General features: G+C 36.5%; 1 protein-coding gene across 2 annotated transcripts; it reads right to left on the minus strand.

Annotated features, from left to right (window-relative positions):
* Positions 1-6,905: 6,905 nt before the first annotated feature.
* ZCRB1 (zinc finger CCHC-type and RNA binding motif containing 1) lies at positions 6,906-24,559 on the minus strand. 2 transcript variants are annotated; one of them, XM_043563427.1, is made up of 8 exons: positions 24,369-24,559; positions 23,221-23,306; positions 21,080-21,108; positions 12,202-12,313; positions 11,750-11,857; positions 8,683-8,795; positions 8,509-8,584; positions 6,906-7,505 (listed from the first exon to the last, which is right to left on the minus strand). In XM_043563427.1, the coding sequence occupies exons 2-8, from the start codon at positions 23,302-23,304 to the stop codon at positions 7,374-7,376; spliced, it is 654 nt and encodes a 217-aa protein (XP_043419362.1). In that variant the 5' UTR covers positions 23,305-23,306; positions 24,369-24,559; the 3' UTR covers positions 6,906-7,373. The 2 variants fall into 2 exon arrangements, with proteins under 2 accessions (XP_043419362.1, XP_043419363.1); XM_043563428.1 differs by lacking the exons at positions 23,221-23,306; positions 24,369-24,559 and adding an exon at positions 19,270-19,389 and having other exon boundaries at positions 21,080-21,101.
* Between the last annotated feature and the right edge of the window lie 16 nt (positions 24,560-24,575).

A 24,575-nucleotide genomic window follows, 5' to 3' on the forward strand; every position in this document is an offset into this window, starting at 1 on the left:
TCTCTCATTTTTACAGATTAAAAACCTGACGTTCAGTTCTGGTATGTAATTTGACTAAAGTCACACAACCAGATGGTAAACCAAAGCAATTTGGTTCCAAAGTTCGTGTTTTTAAGCTATCTTATTTATGCTTCCACTACTGGTAATTTTTCATTCATTTAATTAAGGAGAGTTTAGGGGCGCCTGGGTGGCGCAGTCGGTTAAGCGTCCGACTTCAGCCAGGTCACGATCTCGCGCTCTGTGAGTTCGAGCCCCGCGTCAGGCTCTGGGCTGATGGCTCGGAGCCTGGAGCCTGTTTCCGATTCTGTGTCTCCCTCTGTCTCTGCCCCTCCCCCGTTCATGCTCTGTCTCTCTCTATCCCAAAAATAAATAAAAACGTTGAAAAAAAATTAATTAAGGAGAGTTTATTTCATTCCTACTTGAAAAACACATCTGGCCCTGTCCTAGGCTTTGGGGATTCGGCAACGAGCAAAACAAATCCATGATCTCATGAGTTTACATTCTAGTAGGCGAGATAAGATAAATAAGTAAATTATATAGGTTATTGGAAGATGATAAATGACACGGATCACAAGGTGACATTTAAGTAAAATCTTGGAATAGACAAGGGAACATATCCTAAAGCAGTCAGGACAAAGAATGGTCAAGCTCACAGGGCAGCTATTGCAAATGTAATTTTTGCCTTATGTAGATAGGTGCTCCAGTGTCAGATATGTAGGTATTTATGATTGTATAAATTTAATCCACCTTCTCCTAATTGATAAGGGAGTAATATAGTTTTAGTACTTTTTTTTTTTTTTAACGTTTATTTATTTTTGGGACAGAGAGAGACAGAGCATGAACGGGGGAGGGGCAGAGAGAGAGGGAGACACAGAATCGGAAACAGGCTCCAGGCTCTGAGCCATCAGCCCAGAGCCTGACGCGGGGCTCGAACTCACAGACCGCGAGATCGTGACCTGGCTGAAGTCCGACGCTTAACCGACTGCGCCACACAGGCGCCCGGTTTTAGTACTTATTAAGGGAAGCATCATAGCATAGTAGTTTAGTGTATAGATTCCAGAGCCAGTTTACCTGGATTTAAATCCTTGTTGAGCTTATTGACTGCGTGACTTTGGGTATATTACCTCACCTCTCTGTGTCCAAATTCTATTATCTATATAATAATGAAAATAATGCCTACCTAAAGGCAATTAGGAATTAGTTTATATTTGTAGAGTTTTTAGGACAATGCCTAAATACATAGTGCTAAGTATATGATAAAAATTGTCTTTCGGATAATTTGCTAAAAGCTTGTTTTAACTTGTCTGGAATATACTCAGAAAGCCTTTAACCAAACAATACCATTTTCTTATAAAAGGTTATGTGTTTCACATAAAGCCACGGATCTGGAAAGATGTGCTAATGAAAAATGCAATGCTTCTGGAAAGGAATCTAAGACTACCTTCTTTAAAAACTGTTTCCTTCTGGTCTACTTATTCTAGGTACCACATCTTAACTGAAATTATTAATCTGTTCTATCTAGAATAAGTATGGATTCTTAAAATTTGAATCTTATAAAAGGAATTTTTATTTTTTTTTTTTTATAATAACATTTCTTTTTTTTTTTTTTTTTTACATTTATTTATTTTTGAGAGAGAGAGACAGAGCACAAGCAGGGGAGGGGCAGAGAGAGAGGGAGACACAGAATCCGAAGCAGGCTCCAGGCTCTGAGCTGTCAGCACAGAGCCCGACGCGGGGCTCGAACCCACAGACCACGAGATCATGACCTGAGCCAAAGTCGGACGCTTAACCGACTGAGCCACCCAGGTGCCCCTAAAAGGAATTTTTAAAAATAATTGACAGTGGCTCAATGCATTCTGTAGACTTAGGGTTCAATCTCTGACTATAATTACTTATTTTGTTACTCTGAATAACAGTGGTTATCAATCTGCTTTCCAAAGAGGCTTTACCCTCTTTCGATTATGTTCTGCATGGTCTGTGAAAATTGCTTATTTTGGGAAATGGCTTCTTTTTGTTTCTTGCTGCACTTCTATTTCCTCCGTGTGTTCTGCTTAGCTTCTTCAGTATTCAATATTCTTTTAAGTTCTTTTGACAGAATAAGTAATTTCCACATTGGTTCCAAACTGAAAATAGATACCACATTGCATAGGAATGCCCTCAGTCTGTGTGGGTTGAGTGGGCCTGACTTCTCATCTTCAGGAATCAGGACTGTGATCCAGGTCTGGACAATTACAGGTTTTTTCTGGGACTTTTGCTGGAAATGTTGGGGAAGAAGGTTCTCATTATCAGGATTCCTAGCTTTAGAGATACTGGTGGTCATCTTTGCTGTAACATAAAGAAAGCTTGTTGGAAAATGTAGTGCAGAGGAGAGCAGTGGTAAGAGACAAATAGATTTCTAATTACATTAAAAATTTTTTTTTAACATTTATTTATTCTTGAGACACAGAACATGAGTGGGGGAGGAACAGAGAGAGAGAAGGAGACACAGAATACAAAACAGGCTCCAGGCTCTGAGCTGTCAGCACAGAGTCCAATGCAGGACTTGAATTCATGAACTGTGAGATCATGACCTGAGCTGAAGTCGCATGCTTAACTGGCTGAGCCACCCAGGCATCCCTTTTTCTAATTACATTTTTAACCCTTTCATCCATTTCTTAAGCTGCATATTTCAGTTATGTGACCCAATGACCCTTCCTCTGATTTTAAAGTTATGCTTTACTGATCTGACATATTCTTCTTTTAAAAAAATTATTTTGGGGGACACCTGGGTGGCTCAGTTTGTTGAGCCTCCAACTCTTGATTTCAGCTCAGGTCATGATCCTACGTTCGTGGGATCAAGCCCTGCATTGGACTCCACACTGTGGAGCTGCTTAAAATTCTCTCTCATTCTCTCCTTCTGCCCCTCTCTCCTGCTCACACGTGCTCTCTTAAAAAAAAAAAAAATTTTTTTTTAAAGTAATCTCTATGCCCAATGTAAAGCTTGAATGCTTGACTTCACGCCCCTGAGATCAAGAGTTGCACTCTACTGACTGAGCCAGCCAGGCACCATCCTATGGTATATTCTTCTATATAAAGTTTTCAAGTACTTCTCTAGATATGGTAGCCAAAGTTTTACTATTTAAACATTTTAATGCCTATATATTTCATGATACTACTGTGTACTACATATACACACACTTATAAAATAAGGAGATGAGGGGCGCCTTGGTGGCTCCGTCGGTTGAGCGTCCGACTTCGGCTCAGGTCATGATCTCGCGGTCCGTGAGTTCGAGCCCTGCGTCGGGCTCTGAGCTGATGGCTCAGAGCCTGGAGCCTGCTTCCGATTCTGTGTCTCCCTTTCTCTCTGACCCTCCCCCGTTCATGCTCTGTCTCTCTCTGTCTCAAAAATAAATAAACGTTAAAAAAAATTTTTTTTAATAAAATAAGGAGATGAATTAACAATTATATGGGACCTATATGGATTCTATTCTTGGCCATAACCTATTTTTGTGATAATCTGAAAATTATTAATTGGCAGTTTTAAAATTGACATCTAGTCAAAAAAGCAACTGAGGGGCACCTGGGTGGCTTAGTTGAGTGTCCAACTCTTGATTTCAGCTCGAGTCATGATCCTAGGATCATGGGTTTGAGCTCCGCATCAGGCTCTGAGCTCACAGCATGGAGTCTGCTTGGGATTTTCTCTCTCTCTCTCTCTCTTTCTGTGCCCCTCCCATGCTCATGCACTCTCTCTCAAAAATAAAATAAATTAAAAAAAAAAAAAGCAATTGAGTTTATAAATGATTGCTGAAGGAAAGACATATCTATTAAGATGGGCATTTTCTGATTGGCAAATGCTCTCATATTAGAAATCACCAAGTTTATTACAGGTCCATAGCCCCTTTCTCTGAAACCCATGGGGCCAGATAAATTTTTAAAATCAGAATGCTTCAGCTCCTCTAAGCTCCCCACTTTTTTTGGCCTATTCATTTGGATCTGTATTGTGCTGGAGGATTTCCTCAAACGTTTGTTGATGATTATCTATTCATATTTGAATGTGAAACACTAAAAAGCTGATCAGAAGCATCTATCACCACCACCGCCTTGGGCATATTAACTTGTGGGACTTTAGAACTTTTTCTTTCGGGCCCCAAATATCCAGTGTCTATATATCTTTTCTCCTGGGAAGGACCCCTCAATCCTCTGAGGTGAATGAGCCTATCTGATAGTGTTTTGGACATAAGCAGGGAAAGGATAATGCAGATGCCATGGCTTGCCATGAATAAGGGGTGATCCACAGGGAGGGTCTTGGGGGCCTAACTGCTCTTTACACAAAATTTTCAACCAGTTATGTTTATACATTTGTGTGGTAAAATATACATAAGATAAAACTTAGCATTTTAACAATTTTTAAGCATACAATCAGGACACTAAAGTATATTCACATTGTATAACACTGCCACGATCTATACCCAAAACTTTTTCATCATCTCTAACAGAAACTCTACCCAACGCTAACACTCCCTTCCCCCTTTCTCTCCCAGTCCCTGGTAACCTCTAGTCTACTTTCTGTCTATACGAATTTGACTGTTCCAGGTATTCATCATGTAAGTAAAATCATACACTTGTCCTTCCATGTTGTTTGTACCTTTTTTTCAAGTAACTCAGGTTAAGTAAATGGCCCAAGGCCATCAGCCAACATGGCCATGAGAACCTACGTATCTCTGTCAAAAGAAACTATATATATATATATATATATATATATATATATATATATATATATAATTTTATTCTCCAGTTAAAATACAGTGTAGTCTTGGCTTCAGGAGTAGAACCAAGTGATTCATCACTTACATCTTAACACCCAGCGCTCAACCCAAGTGCCCTCCTTAATGCCCATCACCCATTTAACCATCCCATCAACCTTGGTTTATTCTCTGTATTTAAGGGTCTCTTATGGTTTGCCTCCCTGTTTTTATCTTGTATTTTCCTTTCCTTCCCCGATGTTCATCCATTAAATTTCTCAAATTCCACATGAGTGGAATCATGTATTTGTCTTTCTCTGACTTATTTTGAGTAGCATAATATACTCTAGTTCCTTCCACGTTGTTGCAAATGGCAAGAAACTATACTTTATTATGCATTTCTACTTTAGTAGTAAACCTTTTCCATCCACATGCATATACATATCTCTATACATAACAGATATTTTGCAACTGACATTATATCCAGAATTCTTCCATACCATTAGGAATTCTCTGAAGCACTTTAATGCTTCCTAAGAATCTATCATTTTGGATGATATATCATGTTTTGATTATTTTTTGTTGGCATTTAATTATGTTCTGAGTTGTAAATAACATATAGCTTTGCACATATATACCTGTACTTCTGACTAGAACCCGAGGATAAAACAGAATATAATTTCTGGTTTAAACAATAGAGCATATTTAACACTTATTGTTAAATTACCCTTCAGCAACTAGCCAGTTTATAGTACTACAAGTACTCTGAAGTCATCTTCATCACCACTGATTTTTTTTTAATTAGATAAAAAATGTTCTAGGGGCGCCTGGGTGGCGCAGTCGGTTAAGCATCCGACTTCAGCCAGGTCACGATCTCGCGGTCCGTGAGTTTGAGCCCCGCGTCAGGCTCTGGGCTGATGGCTCGGAGCCTGGAGCCTGTTTCCGATTCTGTGTCTCCCTCTCTCTCTGCCCCTCCCCCGTTCATGCTCTGTCTCTCTCTGTCCCAAAAAAAATAAAATAAACGTTGAAAAAAAATTAAAAAAAAAAATGTTCTACTGGTTGTAAAAATAACTAACGATAAAGGGTATTTTTCATGTAGTTCTTATTTTCTACATATTCACTAGCTCATTTTCTATTCTGTTGGAAGGTATTCATATAAAAACTTACCTGTATTTTGTTGCAAACTTTGTCCCCTCTTTTCTTTTAAATTTAATGAATTAATGGGTGGAACAAAAAGTAGAGTCCACCACTCAATTATTTAGTCTGGTTTCCTCATTGAAATCTAGAAGATTCTTTGCTAGTGAGTGGTTAATACTTTCATTGGCTTTATAGTTTTCAAAGGGGAAATATTTTTATTTTTAGTAGTTAAAACTAATAAATGGGTGTTAAAAAAATTTTTTTTAATGTATATTTAGTTTTGAGAGAGATACAGAGCGTGAGAAGGGAAGGGGCACAGAGAGAGGGAGACACAGACTCCAAAGCAGGCTCCAGGCTCTGAGCTGTCAGCAAGGAGCTCAACGCAGGGCTCGAACCCACGAATTGCAAGAGCATGACCTGAGCTGATGTCGGATGCTTAACTGACTGAGCCACTCAGGTGCTCCTAAATGGATGTTCTTTTAAAAAGCATTCCATCAATACAGAAATACACAAAGTGTAAATTAAAGGCTCTATAATCCATTTCCATTTAATAATCTGCAGAAGATATAGGAAGATTTAGTCATAAATAAAAAGATATATAATGAAAAAATGAGGCAATTATTAATTCTACAAAAATTAATCTCAGCACACTCATTGACTCAGAAGTATTTACATGGTCATAAAATAAACACAATAACTGTGGATTTAACCAAAAATTTTAACATAGCCATATTGGGAACATGGAGGAGGGCAGATGTAGTATAGGAGACTGAAAAATCCTCCCTTACTCCTTTATGAATTAAGTGGCAGAAATATATGTATTTTATATAGCAATATGCATGTACATATGAGAAGAAACAGCTAAAAAAATTAGTTGCTTCTGGGGAATGAATGGAATTTGGTCGAAAGGTGTGTCAGACAAATTATTGATGTTTGGTTATAAGCCTTTTAAAGCTACTTTATACTTTATGGATAATTATGATGTATCCAGGTTGGGATAAAGCTAAAAGAAATAGGATAGCAAAACACCCACATTTAAAAACAAAATTCTCTTGAAAATTTTATTAACATTTAATAACCATAAATCAGTCAGCATTTTCCAGTAGTTACGAAGTTTTTGTCTTAAAGATGAAATTCATTTCAAGTCTTCATGTAAAGCAATCAGACATGAATAAACTTTTATAATGAGCTTCTCAAACACATCTTTTTAATACCTCCTCTCTTTTTTCTTGAGAGGACAATAGCAATACTGTGATAGTATTATGATCTTTTTATTCAAATGAACTGTTTTCAAGATTAACAGTTACTACCAAATCTTTATTTTTATTACTCTAAGGCAAGATAGAAACATGATACTTTAAAATTATTTTCAGTTTCCTATGAACTATTGTATAGTAAAAAATTATTTGGTACTAAGTGTTCTTTATGTTCAAATTCTAAAAGTAATCTTTAGTCCCCAACTGAACTCAAGATTTTTAAAAAAAATTTAATGATATTTACATAATAAATATAATTTTAATCACTCAGTTCTTCTTCATCACTGAAATATGTGCTTTTCTTTATCCTTGGGCGTCTTGAATCATCTGATGTTGAGGGACCCCCTGAACTCGGTTTCCATTTTTTTTGTTCTTCTTCAATTTTGGCTTGCTGGAATGTGATTCAGAAAACAAACAAAACCAAACCAGGAATGTTTATTTACAGTGCATTATTTCAAAACATGGCAAAAACACACCATAAATGCCAACACTCCCCACCTTCCAGCTCATACAGACATTCTACTTCATCAGAATATCCCACCTGCCCAAGTTATGTCCCAGATTCACTGTGTTACTCAAAATTATTCTAAGCAATTTCTACTAACAGGGACATTAAATGAAGCCTACTTTCCATCCTTGCTTGAGGTGGAAATGTTATATAAAATATGACATCATTTAACTAAAAGGAAAAATAAATTAATGCATGTGTTTGTAATTTATTAACTACAGACATTAAAACAAAATAACTTTATAGATATTAGAAGATTATATGGCCTTATCAAGTTTCATATACTTGTATTAGGACCTTTAATGGTCAAAACTGTGTTTCTGGTTTGTTAAGTGAAGCTTCATTTAAAACCTATCTTTGATTTAATAAAATCTTCTCCATTCAGCTAAACTCACTTTAATCAAATAGTTCTGCTCAATTCCATAATGAAATTATAATAAGATACTGAAAATGTTGTAGGGTCTGCGGTGCCTGGGTAGCTCAGTCTGCTAAGCGACTGACTATTGATTTTGGCTCAAGTCATGACCTCATGGTTTGAGATTAAGCCCTGCGTCAGGCTCCATGCTGACAGTGTGGAACCTGACTGGGATTCTCTCTCTCTCTGCTCCTCCCCTGCTCATGCTTTCTCTCTCAAAATAAATAAATAAACATTTAAAATAATAATAATAATTTAAAAATGTTGTGGGGCCCTTAAAATCTAGAAAGACCCAATGGGAATTTTTCTATCACACCGCCCTAAAGACCTGAGAGAAACAGCCTGTCTCTTAAAGTTAAGAGGTAAAGGGGAGAGATGAAGGTTGCCATGAAATCATCAATAAAGCAAGCAAGAAATATAAGACCATGAACCCAAGGCAGCAATAGCATTTTTAAAAGAACGGTTTAGTACCTGGAAAGCTATGGCCTGACTAAGGCTGTCAAGGGCAGGATCTTCCCCTTCATCTTCACTTTCTTCTACTTCTTCACTAAATAATTAAAAACAAAAAAATCAGAATGTGCTCAACCAATAGTAAAAAGACAGAAAAAATACAGTAATGTATTTAGTAAGAGTAGATATACATACATTTCTTCTTCTGGTTCAGGAATTTTCTTTTTTTTCTTTTTCTCTTTCTTCTTTGGAGGTTCACGTTCTCCAAGCATATTTTTAGGACAGGCATAACTTAAATGTCCACTTTCCTTTTGTTTCACGTTAAAAAGGAAAAGAAAAGAGCTGTGTTTGTATGTTATTAATGGAAACTTGCCTGGTACCCTATGACTGAAGGCTTTGGAACTTAAAAAGGAATACTGTCACACTAGGAGTATATATTAAGAAATAATACAACCCACTACTTTAATATTTAAAAGAAAGAGATTATGATGTTATAACCACCAATAAACTACCTTAACAATAAAAGAATATTTTAGTAGTTTTACTAAGAACAAAAGAAGTATTCTTCCTTCAAACATATCATCTTATTTTTAAAAATTTTTTTTGACATTTATTAATTTTTTGAGACAGAGAGAGACGGTTTGAGCAGAGGAGGGGCAGAGAGAGAGAAAGACAGAATTGGAAGCAGGCTCTAGGCTCTGAGCTTGTTAGCACAGAGCTGGACATGGGGCTTGAACTCATGAGCTGTGAGATCATGACCTAAGCTGAAGTCGGACGCACAACCAACTGAGCCACCCACGTGCCCCTCTTCAAACATTTTAAGTCTCAAGATTCAGGGTATAAAACAATTCAAAGTTTAAATGGACCATCTATCTTAATGTAAAAATTTTAACTTATTATTTGATAAAATAGGACAAAACTTTCCTATTAACTTCCAATACGTTGCTTACCATTGGTTTATTTATTTTTTAGCTACATTTTACTGTTCAAAACAATTCATAAATCCATATTCAAGGAACATGGACATAGACCCTGACTGTCAATTGGAGGAATGAGTACTGAGGCCATTTTTTATGATCAACCATACCCACGTGTACCTACAATGAAATGCTCTTCAAAATTACCTGTTACTCATAATTTGAAGACCATAGACTGATAGTTCATATATCTACCTGCACTTATAATGTGACATCCTCTGTACTTGGAATAATAAAAAAAAAAAAATCAACTGCTATGAAAGCATCAGAATCTTATTTCTGCTATTTACCCAGTTATCTCAGCTGCAGTACAGGGTGATTTACTTTCTAGTGGATGGAGTGCTGTGGAAACTTAAGAGAGGAAGAGATTTCTGATTTGGAATTACCAAGGCAGACTTTATGGAGGAGACGACATTGAATTGAAATCCACTGGTTTAAAAACAAATGGAAAATTTAAAGTCTTCCTCACTTTCCCATTTTATTTAAAAAAATTTTTTTTAATTTGAATGTTTATTTTTATTTTCTTTTTTCCCGTTAATTTCACTTTGCTCCTTTCATATCTGGATTATACCTGCACTGTCCAATTGTTGTTAGTCATTAACTGTGATTCTCTGTGGCTACTTAGAACTTGTCTGAATTGATATACACTGTAAGGGTAAAATACATATTGGATTTTGAAGAAAAAAGAATATAAAATACCTTAATTTTTGAAAATATTAATTACATATTGAAATGATAATATTTTGGATATATACTGGGTTATGATATAAAAAGATATTAATTTTTGCCTGTTTCTTTTTTTAACGTGGCTAGTAGACAAATTACAATTACATTTGTGGCTAGACTAGCCATACTATTATAATGAGGTATAACATGGTTGAGCTGTAAAACATAACACAATGAACTATAATCTGAACATTAGCTCACTAAATACACTGAAGAAGTGATATGTAAGAGTAAGGGTGTGGGGAGAGACTGAGCCAGGATTAGAACAATAGAAGAGAAAAATAATCATGCTTTTCAAGTACATTTTAGAAAGCATTAAATAGACTGTGTACTTTATATATCTTGGGATATGGCTGAATGCAAGAGATGTTACTGTTAATGAACTGCTAAGTGAATGCACTTGGACAAGCATTTTCCAAACTGTTTTTGGAATAATGTCAACATACTCCATATATAAGAACAGTTTCAGAGAGAAGTAACTTAAGGGAAAACCAGGCTAAATAAATGTATACAGATTGGGGGAAGGGGGAAATTTAAGAAGTATAAAAATGTACAAAGTATAATATAACAAATTTATGCATCCACAAACCAAAAAGATTAACAGATTTATCCAGGATTTCTGACGAATCTATCTAACCATAACTACCCTTCCCTTCCTTTCTTTCTTAACAAAACTCAGGATCTGGAACACAATTTTTAAAACATTAACTTAAGAGGTGTTAGAATCACAGGAATTGACAGGATATACCGTCCATCTGTCTGTTTATATATATCTTTAGGGAACAAGGTGTTGAGTGTGGCAGTGAAGGAAAGGACCCCAACCTATTTCTTTGTATCTTCCATGTGATTTTGTAGCCAGGAAAATGGCTCTCAGTAAACCTCTCCCCATTTCCCCATTAATACCTCCGGACTCTTTTTTAAAAATATTTTATATAGGCATTTGGGAAACTGACAACAAGCCCTAGACTGATATTCTTGTGGTACCATCATTATTATGGGCCTTGTCATTATATTTTTCCTACTCACCAAAAGTTTAAAGGGGTAATGACAAACTATAAGAACTAGGCAAGAAAACTTGGTGATAGTTCAGTTACAAGCATCCGCAGTACTAAGTAGAAAAAAAAAAACTCCCAAGTTTTAAAATACAGTATCTCATTCAGGATAGGTTGGTCATATGATAGTGTTTATACTGAACTGTGATGCTTAAACATTGGCAAACTATTATAGACACAAACAGTATCCTATTATTACACAAATTTACGGGTCACAAAAATTTTTCAAGACAAAGTAAGTAACTAGTCTAGCACTTCTTAATTTAACAGTTTTTAAAGATTTAGAAACTGGAGAAAATACCACTCTATATTGCCCAACTCAGGTTATCTTTACATACTACATTTCAATGGAGTTTTCTTACACGAGTTGATAGTCCCAAAGTAAGACAACTTTCATAACCTGGTTTTAGTAAGCCAGAAGTTTTAGAGAGCACAAATAAAACACTGATGTGAAAAATACCTTAAAATAAACTATGGAAAATTATATTAAGTTTTAGGTATACTCACCCCACATTCATAACACTTAGATTTATCAAAGTAGTTTCGTCTTCGGATGAACTCAGCTGCTCTTCCATTGTCGATAGCAATGCTTGCTTTTATCACTCTACCAAATAACTAAACCAGAGAAAAACGTAAATGCAGAAGGATGTATTTCATTGAAACCTAAAACTAGTTATTTGATTCCATTTCCTTAAACCATCAATTCCATTTTAGATTACTTTAGCAATTGCCTACTCCGGTGTGACAAATAACATCCCGTAGAATAGATTCTTATTCCTTAGATTCTGGCAGTATTTATGGAACCGAATACAGTTTGACCTCTTTTCTAGAAGTTAAATAAATACCCTCAGAATCTATTGATATCCATGACTTGACCATCCACTGTAACCCCACATTTTTGGTCTGGATAAACACAAAGACTTTTGGATTAAAAATCTTGCTGGGAATCAATGGCTTACCTGTTTGTTGTTTATTGCCCTGGTACAGTTTTGTGCAGAGTCTTTATCCAAAAATAAAATAAATGCAACTCCTTTGCTCTTCCTGGTATCTTTATCTTTCATTATAGTAACCCTTAAAGCATAAACAAATAGCCAGTTAAAAATAATGAGGCAGCTGGAGCACCTGGGTGGCTCAGTCAGTTGGGCAACTGACTTCAGCTCAGGTCATGATCTCACGTTTCGTGGGTTCGAGCCTCGTGTTGGGCTTTGTGCTGATAGCTCAGAGCCTGGAGCCTGCTTTGGATTCTGTCTCCCTCTTTCTCTACCCCTGTCCTGCTTGTGCTCTGTCTCTCTCAAAAATAAATAAGCATTAAAAAAAATTTTTTTTTAAATGAGGCAGCAATAAATAAAAATATTAATGGACACTTGGAACATCGAAGTATTCAAAAAAGGGTTAGTAAAGGGGCGCCTGGGTGGCGCAGTCGGTTAAGCGTCCGACTTCAGCCAGGTCACGATCTCGCGGTCCGTGAGTTCGAGCCCCGCATCAGGCTCTGGGCTGATGGCTCGGAGCCTGGAGCCTGTTTCCGATTCTGTGTCTCCCTCTCTCTCTGCCCCTCCCCCGTTCATGCTCTATCTCTCTCTGTCCCAAAAATAAATAAAAACGTGGAAAAAAAAATTAAAAAAAAAAAAGGGTTAGTAAAGCATTTACAAAGAGAAATTATATATGGTTGATAAATCAACTATTTCTTCAAGTTACAGGATATCAAGAAGAATGGAAATGAGAAAACGTGACAATGATTTAACAAAAGTGAACACATCTAAGAAGTACCTGAAAAGTCAAACATTAATCAGAGATTGGAGAATGAAGTAAAGAGATTATAGAGAGAACAGAATCTTGAAGAGTAAGCATAATCCCTTTTTTCCACTAATTCCCTCCAAAGGAAAAAACAAAAATTGAGGTGTTCTCTTTTATGCAAATGTAAATTGATTTACTTAAATTATTTTTCGTAGGTTTTAGAATCTAACTATATTTTCTTTTTTAAAAAGTTTTTTATTTAAATTCCAGTTATTTAACATAGAGTGTAATATTAGATTTCAGGTGTACAATGTAGTGATTCAACACTACCATGTAACACCCAGTGCTCATCACAGCAAGTGCACTCCTTAATCCCCATCACCTTTAAGAATCTCCAGTTCTGTAGTTCCTAGCTGTACCATCCAAGGTACCTAAGTGATAGGGATGATGATAAGAGCAGAGACTGTTCTTTCTCCTGACCCTTTACACATCCCTAGTCCTTGGGACCCTTGCTCATTTTTTTCTTCATTTTTAAAAAAAATTTTTTTTAATGTTTATTTTTGAGAGAGAGTGACAGAGCACAAGTCAGGGAGGGGCAGAGAGAAGAGGGAGACACAGAATCTGAAGCAGGCTCCAGGCCCTGAGCCGTCAGCACAGAACCTGACGTGAGGCTTGAACCCACGAACTGAGAGTTCATCGCCTGAGCTGAAGTCAGATGCTTAACTGATTGAGCCACCCAGGCTCATTATACATCATTAAATATAGTTTAAAAATCAATGTTCAATAGGGCTCTCTGGAGAAACAGCTGATTCCAAGGCTGGGATAGGGTAGGAACAAGATGAACATGGAACAACATCTTGTTATGCCGGAAAGGAAGTACTTTAAAAAAAAAAAAAAAAAAAAAAGAGGGGCACCTGGGTGGCTCAGTTGGTTGAGCACTGAGTTTGGCTCAGGTCATGATCTCACAGTTTATGAGTTCAAGCCCTGCGTCTGGCTCTGTGCTGACAGTTCAGAACCTGGAGCCTGCTTCAGATTCTGTGTCTCCCTCTCTCTCTGCCCATTCCCTGCTCATGCTCTGTCTCTCTCAAAAATAAACATTAAAAAAAAAAAATTAAAAGAAATGATGGGCATGGCACAGGAATACAGAAACCAGCTTAAAGGAGCTCAGACTGGCCAAATCTAGGACAATTTGAGCACCAAAATAATATTAAGTGCTTATTAATAAGCCACAGAAAAAAGTAGTAATTTATAAGTCCATATTAAATAAATAAATGGGGGAGAAGGGAGGGTTTTCGCTTACAGCAGAATGTCCAAAGAAGTGCTAGATTTGGAAGATCACCACAATCATAGTAAAGACTGGATCAGGCAAGAAGATGATTTGTTGATGAACAAATACTCAATTTAAATGAAAATTTTATGTGGAACAAGATATTTACATTATGTTAACAATGTTTTTCACAAACTGCTTATCAGTTGCAAAGGGGAAAAAAGTAATTATACAGTGGAGAAATTACACCTTGACTAGGTGATCAAAATTATCACTAATGAGGGACACGCACACTGTATGGATCCCGACTGAAACTCCAGAATACAACAACACCTAGACAGTTACCAGCCAAGAGTACATAGAACTCCAATGTAATCATGAGGCAGCATCAGGAAAACACAAAATGAGAGGGAAAGCAAGATGAGAGAGAACTATATTCTTTATAAATGTTCCAAATTAAGGGGGGCTAGAAAGATAGGACAGTTAAAATTAACCCCTAATTCTTGACTGTACTATAGGAGAAAAATTCTATGTGGGACATTATTAGGTCAACTGACAAAACTGGAACATGGATAATTGATTCAATAAAAGTATTTTATCAGTATACATTTATGCATTTGGTAACCATACTGTGATTACATGATATTATAACCCTATTTTTTAGGAAATACATACTAAAGTATTTAGGAGTAAAGGGTGATGATGTTTGTAACTTACCCTCAAATAACTCACAAAAACAAACTGTATATCTATACAGATACATATACACATGTATATATATACATATATACGCATACATACACACACGAGAGAGAGGACCAATTATAAAGTAAATGAGGCAAAATGTTAACAGGTGAATCTGGGTAAAGGATATTTGGATGTTCTTTGTACTATTTTTGTAACTTTTTAATAAATTTGTGATTATTTCCAAATAGTTAAAAAAAAAAGGGTTCCAGACAAAGCTTAATAATTTTCTAAAACCTGAATTAACAGAACAGACAGGAGGACCCAAGTAAATAGACATTTTATTTAATATTACATTTCACATATTTAAATTTATTCTATTTCAATTTGGGTTTAGGTACTTATATAGCAACTGGAATGAAATTGGAAAAAGATGCCACTATATTAAGAAAAAGGGGTACTTTTATTCATTCCAAAAGGGAACATAAGTTGAAATAATTTAGGGAAAAATGGGCAAAACGGTTTAGTTTCTAAGAAGAGTGCATCTGTTATTCATTAGGCTTAGAAGGAAAGAAGAAAAGCCAAACACTTGACAAAGCTTGTTTAGAGTTACCACAGTTAACTGAGGATATCTGGAACCTTTTTAACTAATTTTGAAAGAAATACGAAAATCTTTAACTTTTTGGAATCTGCATGTTTGTGAAGGTCAACTAAAGTCGTTAATCATTTTTCCTAAAGTACAGTTTCAGAAGTGTTCGTTTTCAAAGTCATCCTCAGTTAATGATGTCTCTCATCTGTCCCTTTTTTCATTCCCACAGCTTTGTCCACAATGGCACTGCTGTTTCAATAGTGTATTCTTACTAGTTCCCTTGATGTTAATGCTCTCATATGCTACTGAGAGTTTTTATTGAAGGACTAAATAAAATCATGTCATTCTTTTGCTCAAATATCTTTGTTTCTTCAATTTGTGTATGTCCTGGTCCTGTAATCAATATCCATTATGATTTGGCTCCCACTTCCCTCATCTTTCACTACTTCTCACTCACAAACTATGAGGTCTAGCCACAAAAAACTACTTGATGTTTATGGATCATGGCCTGTACTATTCCAAATTGGTGCCTTTATTCACATGGCTTCTATCTCCTTTCAACTCTCAATCTTTGTCCATTAAACATTTACTCATTCTTCAGAGTTCAGAACTTGTCAGTTCTCCAATCTCTTTACCTGGAAATAATTTCTCCTCCTTTCTGCTAGTCTCTACTGAAATCTATGTATAAATCATGCCTCATCAGACCTATTTTAATATAAACTCCTTGAAGATTGTCTCTGTAACCTCTATTAAGCCTAGCTCAGTATGTAAAAACAAAAATATAGACACAAATAGGAAACTGGTTGGGAATGCAAGCCGGTGTAGCCACTCTGGAAAACAGTATGGAGGTTCCTCAAAAAACCAAAAATAGAACTACCCTATGACCCAGCAATTGCACTACTAGGCATTTATCCAAGGGATACAGATGTGCTGTTTCGAAGGGACACATGCACCCCCATGTTGATAGCAGCACTATCAACAATAGCCAAAGTATGGAAAGAGCCCAAATGTCCATCGATGGATGAATGGATAAAGATGATGTGGTATATATACACAATGGAGTATTACTTGGCAATCAAAAAGAATGAAATCTTGCCATTTGCAACCATGTGGATGGAACTGGAGGGTATTATGCTGAGTGAAATGAGTCAGTCAGAGGAAGACAAAAATCATATGACTTCACTCATATGAGGACTTTGAGAGACAAAACAGATGAACATAAGGGAAGGGAAACAAGAATAACATAAAAACAGGGAGGGGGACAAAAGAGAAGACTCATAAATATGGAGAACAAACTGAGGGTTACTGAAGGGGGTGTGGGAGGGGGGATGGGCTAAATGAGTAAGGGGCATTAAGGAATCTACTCCTGAAATCATTGTTGCACTATATGCTAACTATTTTGGATGTAAATTAAAAAAAATTAAAAATTAAAAAAAAATTCAACAAGAAAAACCACCCAATTAAAAAATAGCCTAAAGGGTTGAACTTCATCAGAGAATATATACAGATGGCAAATAAGTATATGAAAAGAAGTTTAGCATCATATGTCATTAGGGAATTATAAATTAAAACAATGACACACCACTAAATTTTATTAGACTAGCCAAAATCCAGAACACTGACAACATGCTGCCAAGATGGGGAGCAACAGGAACTCTTATTCCTTGCTGGTTGGAAGGCAAAATGGCATAGCCACCTTGGAAGATAATTTGGTGAAACATACTCATATCACATTGTCCAGCAGTTATGCTACTTGGTATTTACCCAATTTGAACACTTAGGTCCACACAAAAACTTGCACACAGATGTTCATAGCAGCTTTAGTCATAATTGCCAAAACTTGAGAGCAACCAAGATATCTCTCAGTTAATAAATGGATAAATAAACTGTAGTGCATCTGGACAATGAAATAGGAATATTATTCAGTTCCCAAAAAGCTATCAATGAGCTATCAAGCCATAAAAACAAATGGAGAAACCTTAAATGCATGTTACTAAGTGAAAGGCAATATGAGAAGGCTATATACTATATGATTCCAACTCTGATATTCTGGAAAAAGCAAAACTGTGGACATTAAAAAGATCAGTGGTTGCCAGGTGTAGGGAAGAGATGAATGAATAGGCAGAGCACACATGGCTTTTAAGACAGTGAAACTACTCTGGATGATACTATAACGGTAGATGCTAGTACTTATACATTTGTCCAAACCCACAGAACATACACCACCAAGAGTGGCCACTAACGTAAACTATACACTGAATGATAAAAATGTGGAAACGTAGTTCATTGATTGTAACAAATGCATCACTCTAGTGTGAGACTTTGAGAGTGAAGGAGGGAGTCTGTATATGGAGGTATGGAGAATATAGGAAATCTCAGTACTTTCCATTCATTTTTTTCTGTGAACCTAAAACTACTCTAAAATATAAAGCCTATTAAAAATTAAAATTAAAATTTTTTTTAAAGAAAATATTTCAGTGCTTGCTACAGATGGATGTAATGCATCTGGATTAATGTAACAGAATGTTTTAGTTTTTATGTTTTCAATTAGTTGAATTTTCAGTGTATAGACATTATTCAGTAACATAAAAATTTAATAATTAAAATAAACATAGCTTCTTATTCACATGAAAAAAAGTAGGAAACTGGTTTTTCAAAAAGTGCATCTATTTGTTTATTCATGTGGTTAGCCAGTCACTCCATTAGCCTCAAGCCTAAGCACTATAAGCATTGATAATTAAAGGCCATAGAACAAGGTTTTTACTTTCAGAAAAAAAGCTTAGAGTCTAGAGGTAGAGAGACCTATAAACCAATTATAATACACTATTTTGAAAGAGATATCTTCTACGGTAACAGAAAATAATTATTACACCAAAGATTCAAAAGCACAAATCTAGGATGATTCCCACGTTTCTAGCATGAGATGTCCTCATTTAAGGTCATAATATGAAGCAGATATTATTCTGGGAAACCTCAGGGTTGTCGTAACACCTCCTTCTCACTCACCTAACCCTTACATACAAAGTAAATACATCACTAAGTATTACCCATTTTACATCCTAATGATCTCTCAAATCTGACCAGCCTCTACTTTTCCACCTACACCACCTTAGTCCATCTCTCTCTCCTGAGCTATGATTATAGCTTTTTTGACTGATCTCCCAGCATATGCTCTTGTTTCCCTCCATTCTAATTTCTACACTGAAGCCAGAATAAGCTTCTAAAAATTCAAATTATGTCACTCTCTCATTTAAAATTGTTTACCAGTGAATTCCTGGTATTCAACATGGCCAAAGAGAAAGATTAGGAGCCTGTTTCCATTCTAGACTCATCTTGTGCTCTCTCCCTCTTGTTTACTCATCTCTAGTCATATTGGCCTTCTGTTTCCTTTTTTAAAAATGTTTATTTTTGAGAGAGAGAGAGCACAAGCGCACGCGCGCACACCAGAGGGGGAGGGGCAGAGAAAGAGGGGTACAGAGGATCCAAAGCGGGTTCTGTGCTGAGAGCAGACAGCCTGACATGGGGCTCAAACCTACAAATCCAGAGATCATGACCTGAGTTGAAGTCAGATGCTCAACTGACTGAGCCACCCAGGTGCCCCTGGCCTTTTGTTTCTGGATCTCATTTTTCTCTTGCCCCAATGCCTTTGCACAAGCCATTCCCTCTACCTAAAATGTTCTTCCCATTCTTTTTGCCCACCTTTTACTCAGCCTGTAGTTTCAATTCAAAGGATACGGACCCAGGTAAACCTACCCTGACTATCCAGATTAGATCAGGTCTTCTCTGTTATAGGTGCTTATAACTCTGTCTTTGACTTCATACAACTCTCATGGTTCATAATTATATATTTGTATGGAAATTCATTCAGAGATTCTGACAGATGAGAAAAACCAAGGAGAGGTAACAATATGGTTAAAGGAGTAGGCTCTGAAATAAAACTGTTAGATTTCAAATCCTGTCTGCACCACTAACTGGCAATATGATTTTAGGTTTACTGTGTTCTTCAGTTTTGTTATTTATATTATTAGGATAATAATAGTATTTACCTTAAAAGGTAGTTGTGAGAATTTAATGAGTTAATATATGTAAGAAGATTAGAACGATGCCTAGCATATTTATGTGCTCATTGTTAAATATCATTATTAGTGCTTGACTGATAATGATTTTCAAAACTCTGAAGACCCAAAATTTACCCAGAAGCATTTTTGATGATTTTGTTAGTAAAAGAGCAAGTTTAAAAGAAGTTAACTTCAGGATGCAAATGAACTTCCAACTGTTTAGCATCCATTTATCCAAAGCTAGAAAAAAAATGACTGGCCAAGATAAATATGCTCTAAATTCTTGGGATTTTTAAATACAATTTTAAATTTATACCAAATATATGCTGGTTTTAAGATAGTCAGAATGATAATATCTTGCTTTCACTTCTTTGCCCCATAATATAGTTCCACGATTGATTTAAAATAGTGAATTAGGGGTGCCTGGGTGGCTCAGTCAGTTAAGCATCCAACTCTGGATTTCGATTCAGGTCATGATCTCGGTTTGAGAGTTGCAGCCCTGTGTCGGGCTCTGTACTGACAACCTGGAGGCTGCTTAGGATTCTCTCTCCCCCTTTCTCTTTGCCCCTTCCCCACTTGTGCGTGCGTATGCACCCGCTCTCTCTCTGCCCCCACTGCTCATGCTCTCTCAAAATAAACTTAAAAAAATAAAATAGTGAATTAAATATGAGAAGTTCTTATGGTCCTTCTGTAACTTTCAGCCCCAACTGATATTATCATCTCTACCATTTTTGCAGTCTTTCCAGCTGGATCTCTAATCTTTCTATGAAAGCAGAGAATATATTTTCTATTTATCAGTCTCATAAGCACTTTGCATGTCATAAGCATCGAAATACTTGGTATACTTGATAACATACCTTTTAGTGACCAAAATATGTACTTAATCAGAGACTTTATGTCTTCTATTGTATGAAAGAATCAGTTTTAATTCTTAGTAATATGGTAAGAAATTATGTTGTTTAAATAAATTATGATATATAAAGCAACACCAAGAAATCCTTAAATATGGGGGTATATCTTTCACCTCATGTTTATAGTATAATGTCATGTTTAAAAAAAAACAACAGGGCACCTGGGTGGCTCAGTCAGTTAAGTGTCCGACTTTGGCTCAGGTCATGATCTCATGGTTCAGGAGTTCGAGCCCTGCATCAGGTGCTGTGCTGACAGCTCAGAGCCTGGAGCCCGCTTCAGATTCTGTGTCTCCCTGTCTGCCTCCCCTCCCATCCCCCACTTGCACTCTCTGTCCTAGTCAAAAATAAACATAAAAAAAAAATTTGAAAAGACAAGAAAATTGCACATATAGAATTGAGTCTTTAAAAAATTATCTATACATGTTTATATATTCAGAAAAATGACCAAATTATACATTAAAATGTTAATAGCAGTATTTTTCTTTACTGTATCAAATATCTTTTTTAATGAAAAATAATAAATCTTAAAAAAATGGAAAAGTAAATTCAGATAAACTTTTAAATGAAGTTTCAAAATTTGATGTGAATACTTACTTTACAACTTTGCCATATTTGGAAAATATCTGAAACAAAAGACCACAAAATAATTTACAAGTTAATTTAAAATCATAAGAAACATTAAATTTTCAGGTTGTATAAATTGACCACATTCTTTGTTAAAGCTTGCGAAAACTTTTAGTCTTTATTCTATAAAGCAGGCCCAGGGAGATAGAGGAACAACCCCACTCTTTATGTGTGGAACACTGAAGGCGCACACTGCACAGCTGCTGTGTCTCTGTGGCATATCCATGGCAACTATCAACCCCACCACAGCCCTAGAGAAACCATGTGCTGTAAATATCAGCGCTGTGGGATATCATTATTCCTAGTCTACCCCATTAAGCAATCACTATTTCAGAAGACAGATCCTTAGACTGCTTAGAAAACAAAACCTAAAACAGAAAGCTTCTGTAATGAAAAATCCATTCCCATCAGTCTGTTTTTCCGCCCATCCTTTCGTTGGTAGTTCTTTATACCTGGGCCCTATCTTTCCTTTTACTTCTGCATTTTCACCCTAAGCAATCTCATCTATTTCTGTTTCAGCCATTACCTATATACTAATAGTTCCTATTTATTATGTCTTAGAAAAGCCTTTCAGAATACATTGATGTCTACACAATCAATAATAAATTGAGTTTTATCATTAAGTTGTGTAATCCTGGAATGTAGTATAACTGGACTGCAGTGTTAGCAACACTGAATTTTGAAGACCAATACAGTTTTCTGTATAACACTTTCTAATGGCTTCTCATTTCACTCAGAGTCCTTACCATGATGTATGTAGGCCCTACAAGGCACCCCTGCACGGTCTTACCTCCCTCTGATTGCCCTTCCTCTTCTCTCCACTTGATTTACTCTGTGCCAGAAATGCTTTTCCCCTAGACATGCACACAGCTGTTTTTTACTTTCTTTAGGTTTTTATTCAAAAGTCACCTTCTCAATAATGGCTTTAGACTGTCCCTGTAAAATTTTACCTCCATTCCCGACCTAACATTTAATAACCTTTTATTTTTTTCAAATGTTCATTAAGAGAGAGAGAGAGACAGACAGACAGACAGAATCCAAGGCAGGCTCCAGGCTCTGAGCTGTCAGCACAGAGCCTGATGCAGGGCTTGAACTCACAAACTGTGAGATCATGACCTGAGCCAAGGTCGGAAGCTTAATCAATTGAGCCACTCAGTCACCCCCGGCCTCCTTTTACTCCTCAGCACCTAACAGCATTAATTTAGTATCCAAATAATAATATCATTTGACTTTTTTGTATTTCACATCTTTTTTTTGTTTTATCTTGCTATGTTATGAGTCCCAAGATAGATTTTCATCTTTTTGTTCATTGCTGTGTTCTTGGTACTAAGAGCGCTCAGCATAGGTTAAGTTTTCAATAAATACAGACACATCTCTATTTTGATGCAAAAGAAGCTGGAGTTCATTTTCTCCTCTGTTCTTTGAGACGCAAGCTATCTCAATTAAGTAATTAATCAAATACTGTGTATCACCTATGCAGCATCTCTGTATTTAACATCTACCCAAAGAAGCAGAGTAGAGGGCACACTTGGAAGAAAGGATTCATGTTATTCCTTCCATTTCCTCTCAACTACTCATCTGCAGGACAGCGACAGCAGGAAATTTTGTTCTCTGTAAGGTGGAGAGGAGAAAGAAGATGTTGGATTTTCCTCCCTCAATCACCCCTATCCTGAATTGAAAATAACATTTATTAAACTGTTAAATTTCAACCATATATATAAATTTAAATACCCTTTCAGAATTTGAGGTTTAGTAAAGGGGTCTGTTTGCTTTTATCAGCCCTTTCATCCAAAACCTCTATTCCACCAATCTCAAAAACTCAAATTAGCAATCAAGAAAAATCAGCCTATCATAAGTTGCTCCCACTTCATTATGCTAGCTGTGTCTTCTGTGTTTATAACGAACTTGTTATTCTCACTACAAACTTTCCTTGGAAATTATATAAATGTCAATTTTTTTACTTACTCATGTTTGCAACAGAGGTCTTTGCTATTCATGACTTAAGTACATTGTAATGTAGTAAGAATTTTGCCAAAGAGAACTGTTTGCTTAAGCTACATTTGTACCTCAGATAGAGAATTCAGTAGATAGTTGTACTAAAAGTTACTTACCCGGTATAAGTCATTGTTGGTCAGGGAAAAGGGCAAGTTGGATACATACACTGTGCTTTTACTTGGGGCCAATCCACCACTCATTTCTAAAAAGGAAAACAAACCACAGAAGCAATCTAAACCAGGTATTCTTCATTCCAACCAAAACCAATATGGACAATCAATGATGTAATTATGCTAGATTTAATACACCTTCCTCACTTTTTAGGATTAGAAGCAATGACTCTAGCTGGATGAATTAAGGAATTTCTTCTCCCCAGACACCACTCAAAAGAGTTTTCTGGTCTTTCTTTTAAGTAAAGGCTTTACACTAACCATTCCAGTGCTGGATTATGGTGTGAAGAAAGAATGAATTTAACAGATGAATAAAAAACTGAGGCTGAACTTAACCTTCTCTCAGGCTAAGAGCAAGAAAGTGCTTTTCCATAAGGTTTCATACCTTGCCCACCACATAAGAACTTGGTAGTTCTGAAGGAACCTTAGCCGCTCATTTTCACTAATGCTTTGGATTTCAGTACCTTTTTGGTTGTTTTAATATTTTTCTCTAAAGTGGTGTTAAGAGAAAATGTTAGCCTCATATTCTGATGGTGTAAAGTTCTTTCAAATCATTAATTTTGTATATTATTGCTAAATAATTAAGTGATACATTTTACTACATGAATACGTTTCAGTACCTTGAAAGATACTGACCTGTATATGTACCTTAGTTTACAAATATAATTTGTCATTAATTTTCATTGCATATTTTACAAAACAGATTATCTGTGAAAATTATATCGTACTCAACCAGGTTCAAAATTTCGATTTAAAAAGCCTGTGTGATGTGTACTTGAGAGGGGGGTAGGGGACATCACAAACGGCAAAATATTGACTGTAAGGCATGCCAATTCGCGGATTAGTGGGAGAACTGCTGGATGCTGCTTGAGATGTTTTTGGGGAATTTATTAGACAACTTCAGGAACTCAACATCTTCCAAGTTTCCCGTTTGAAAATATACGTTAGCCATTCTGGTGAGAACTGCGAAGGGCGGGCAATGATAAATGGCCCGGAATAATAAAGGATGGCGGGGGAGAGGGGTAGATCGTTTGGGCGGCCGGGTCCGGGTAGGGGCTCGCTGGGAGAAAGCCCGCAGCTGAAGAGTAGTTTACCTTGAGGTGGGGCGGGCCGGAAAGACTAGACCGCGAGCCCTCCACTCAGCTGGGCTCAACCCCGACTCTTCCTCGTTCCCCGCTGGGGCCTGGGCATCCCGGGTCCTGGGAGGGGTCAAGCGCCGAAAAGTAGGAAAGCAGCAACAGCAACGCCTCTTCCTGGCGGTAGCTAGACCCAAGCACTGGAGGCGGGCCTAGAGGCGGGCG

Source organism: Prionailurus bengalensis, chromosome B4 (assembly GCF_016509475.1).
Source record: "Prionailurus bengalensis isolate Pbe53 chromosome B4, Fcat_Pben_1.1_paternal_pri, whole genome shotgun sequence".
Classification (NCBI taxonomy): domain Eukaryota; kingdom Metazoa; phylum Chordata; class Mammalia; order Carnivora; family Felidae; genus Prionailurus; species Prionailurus bengalensis.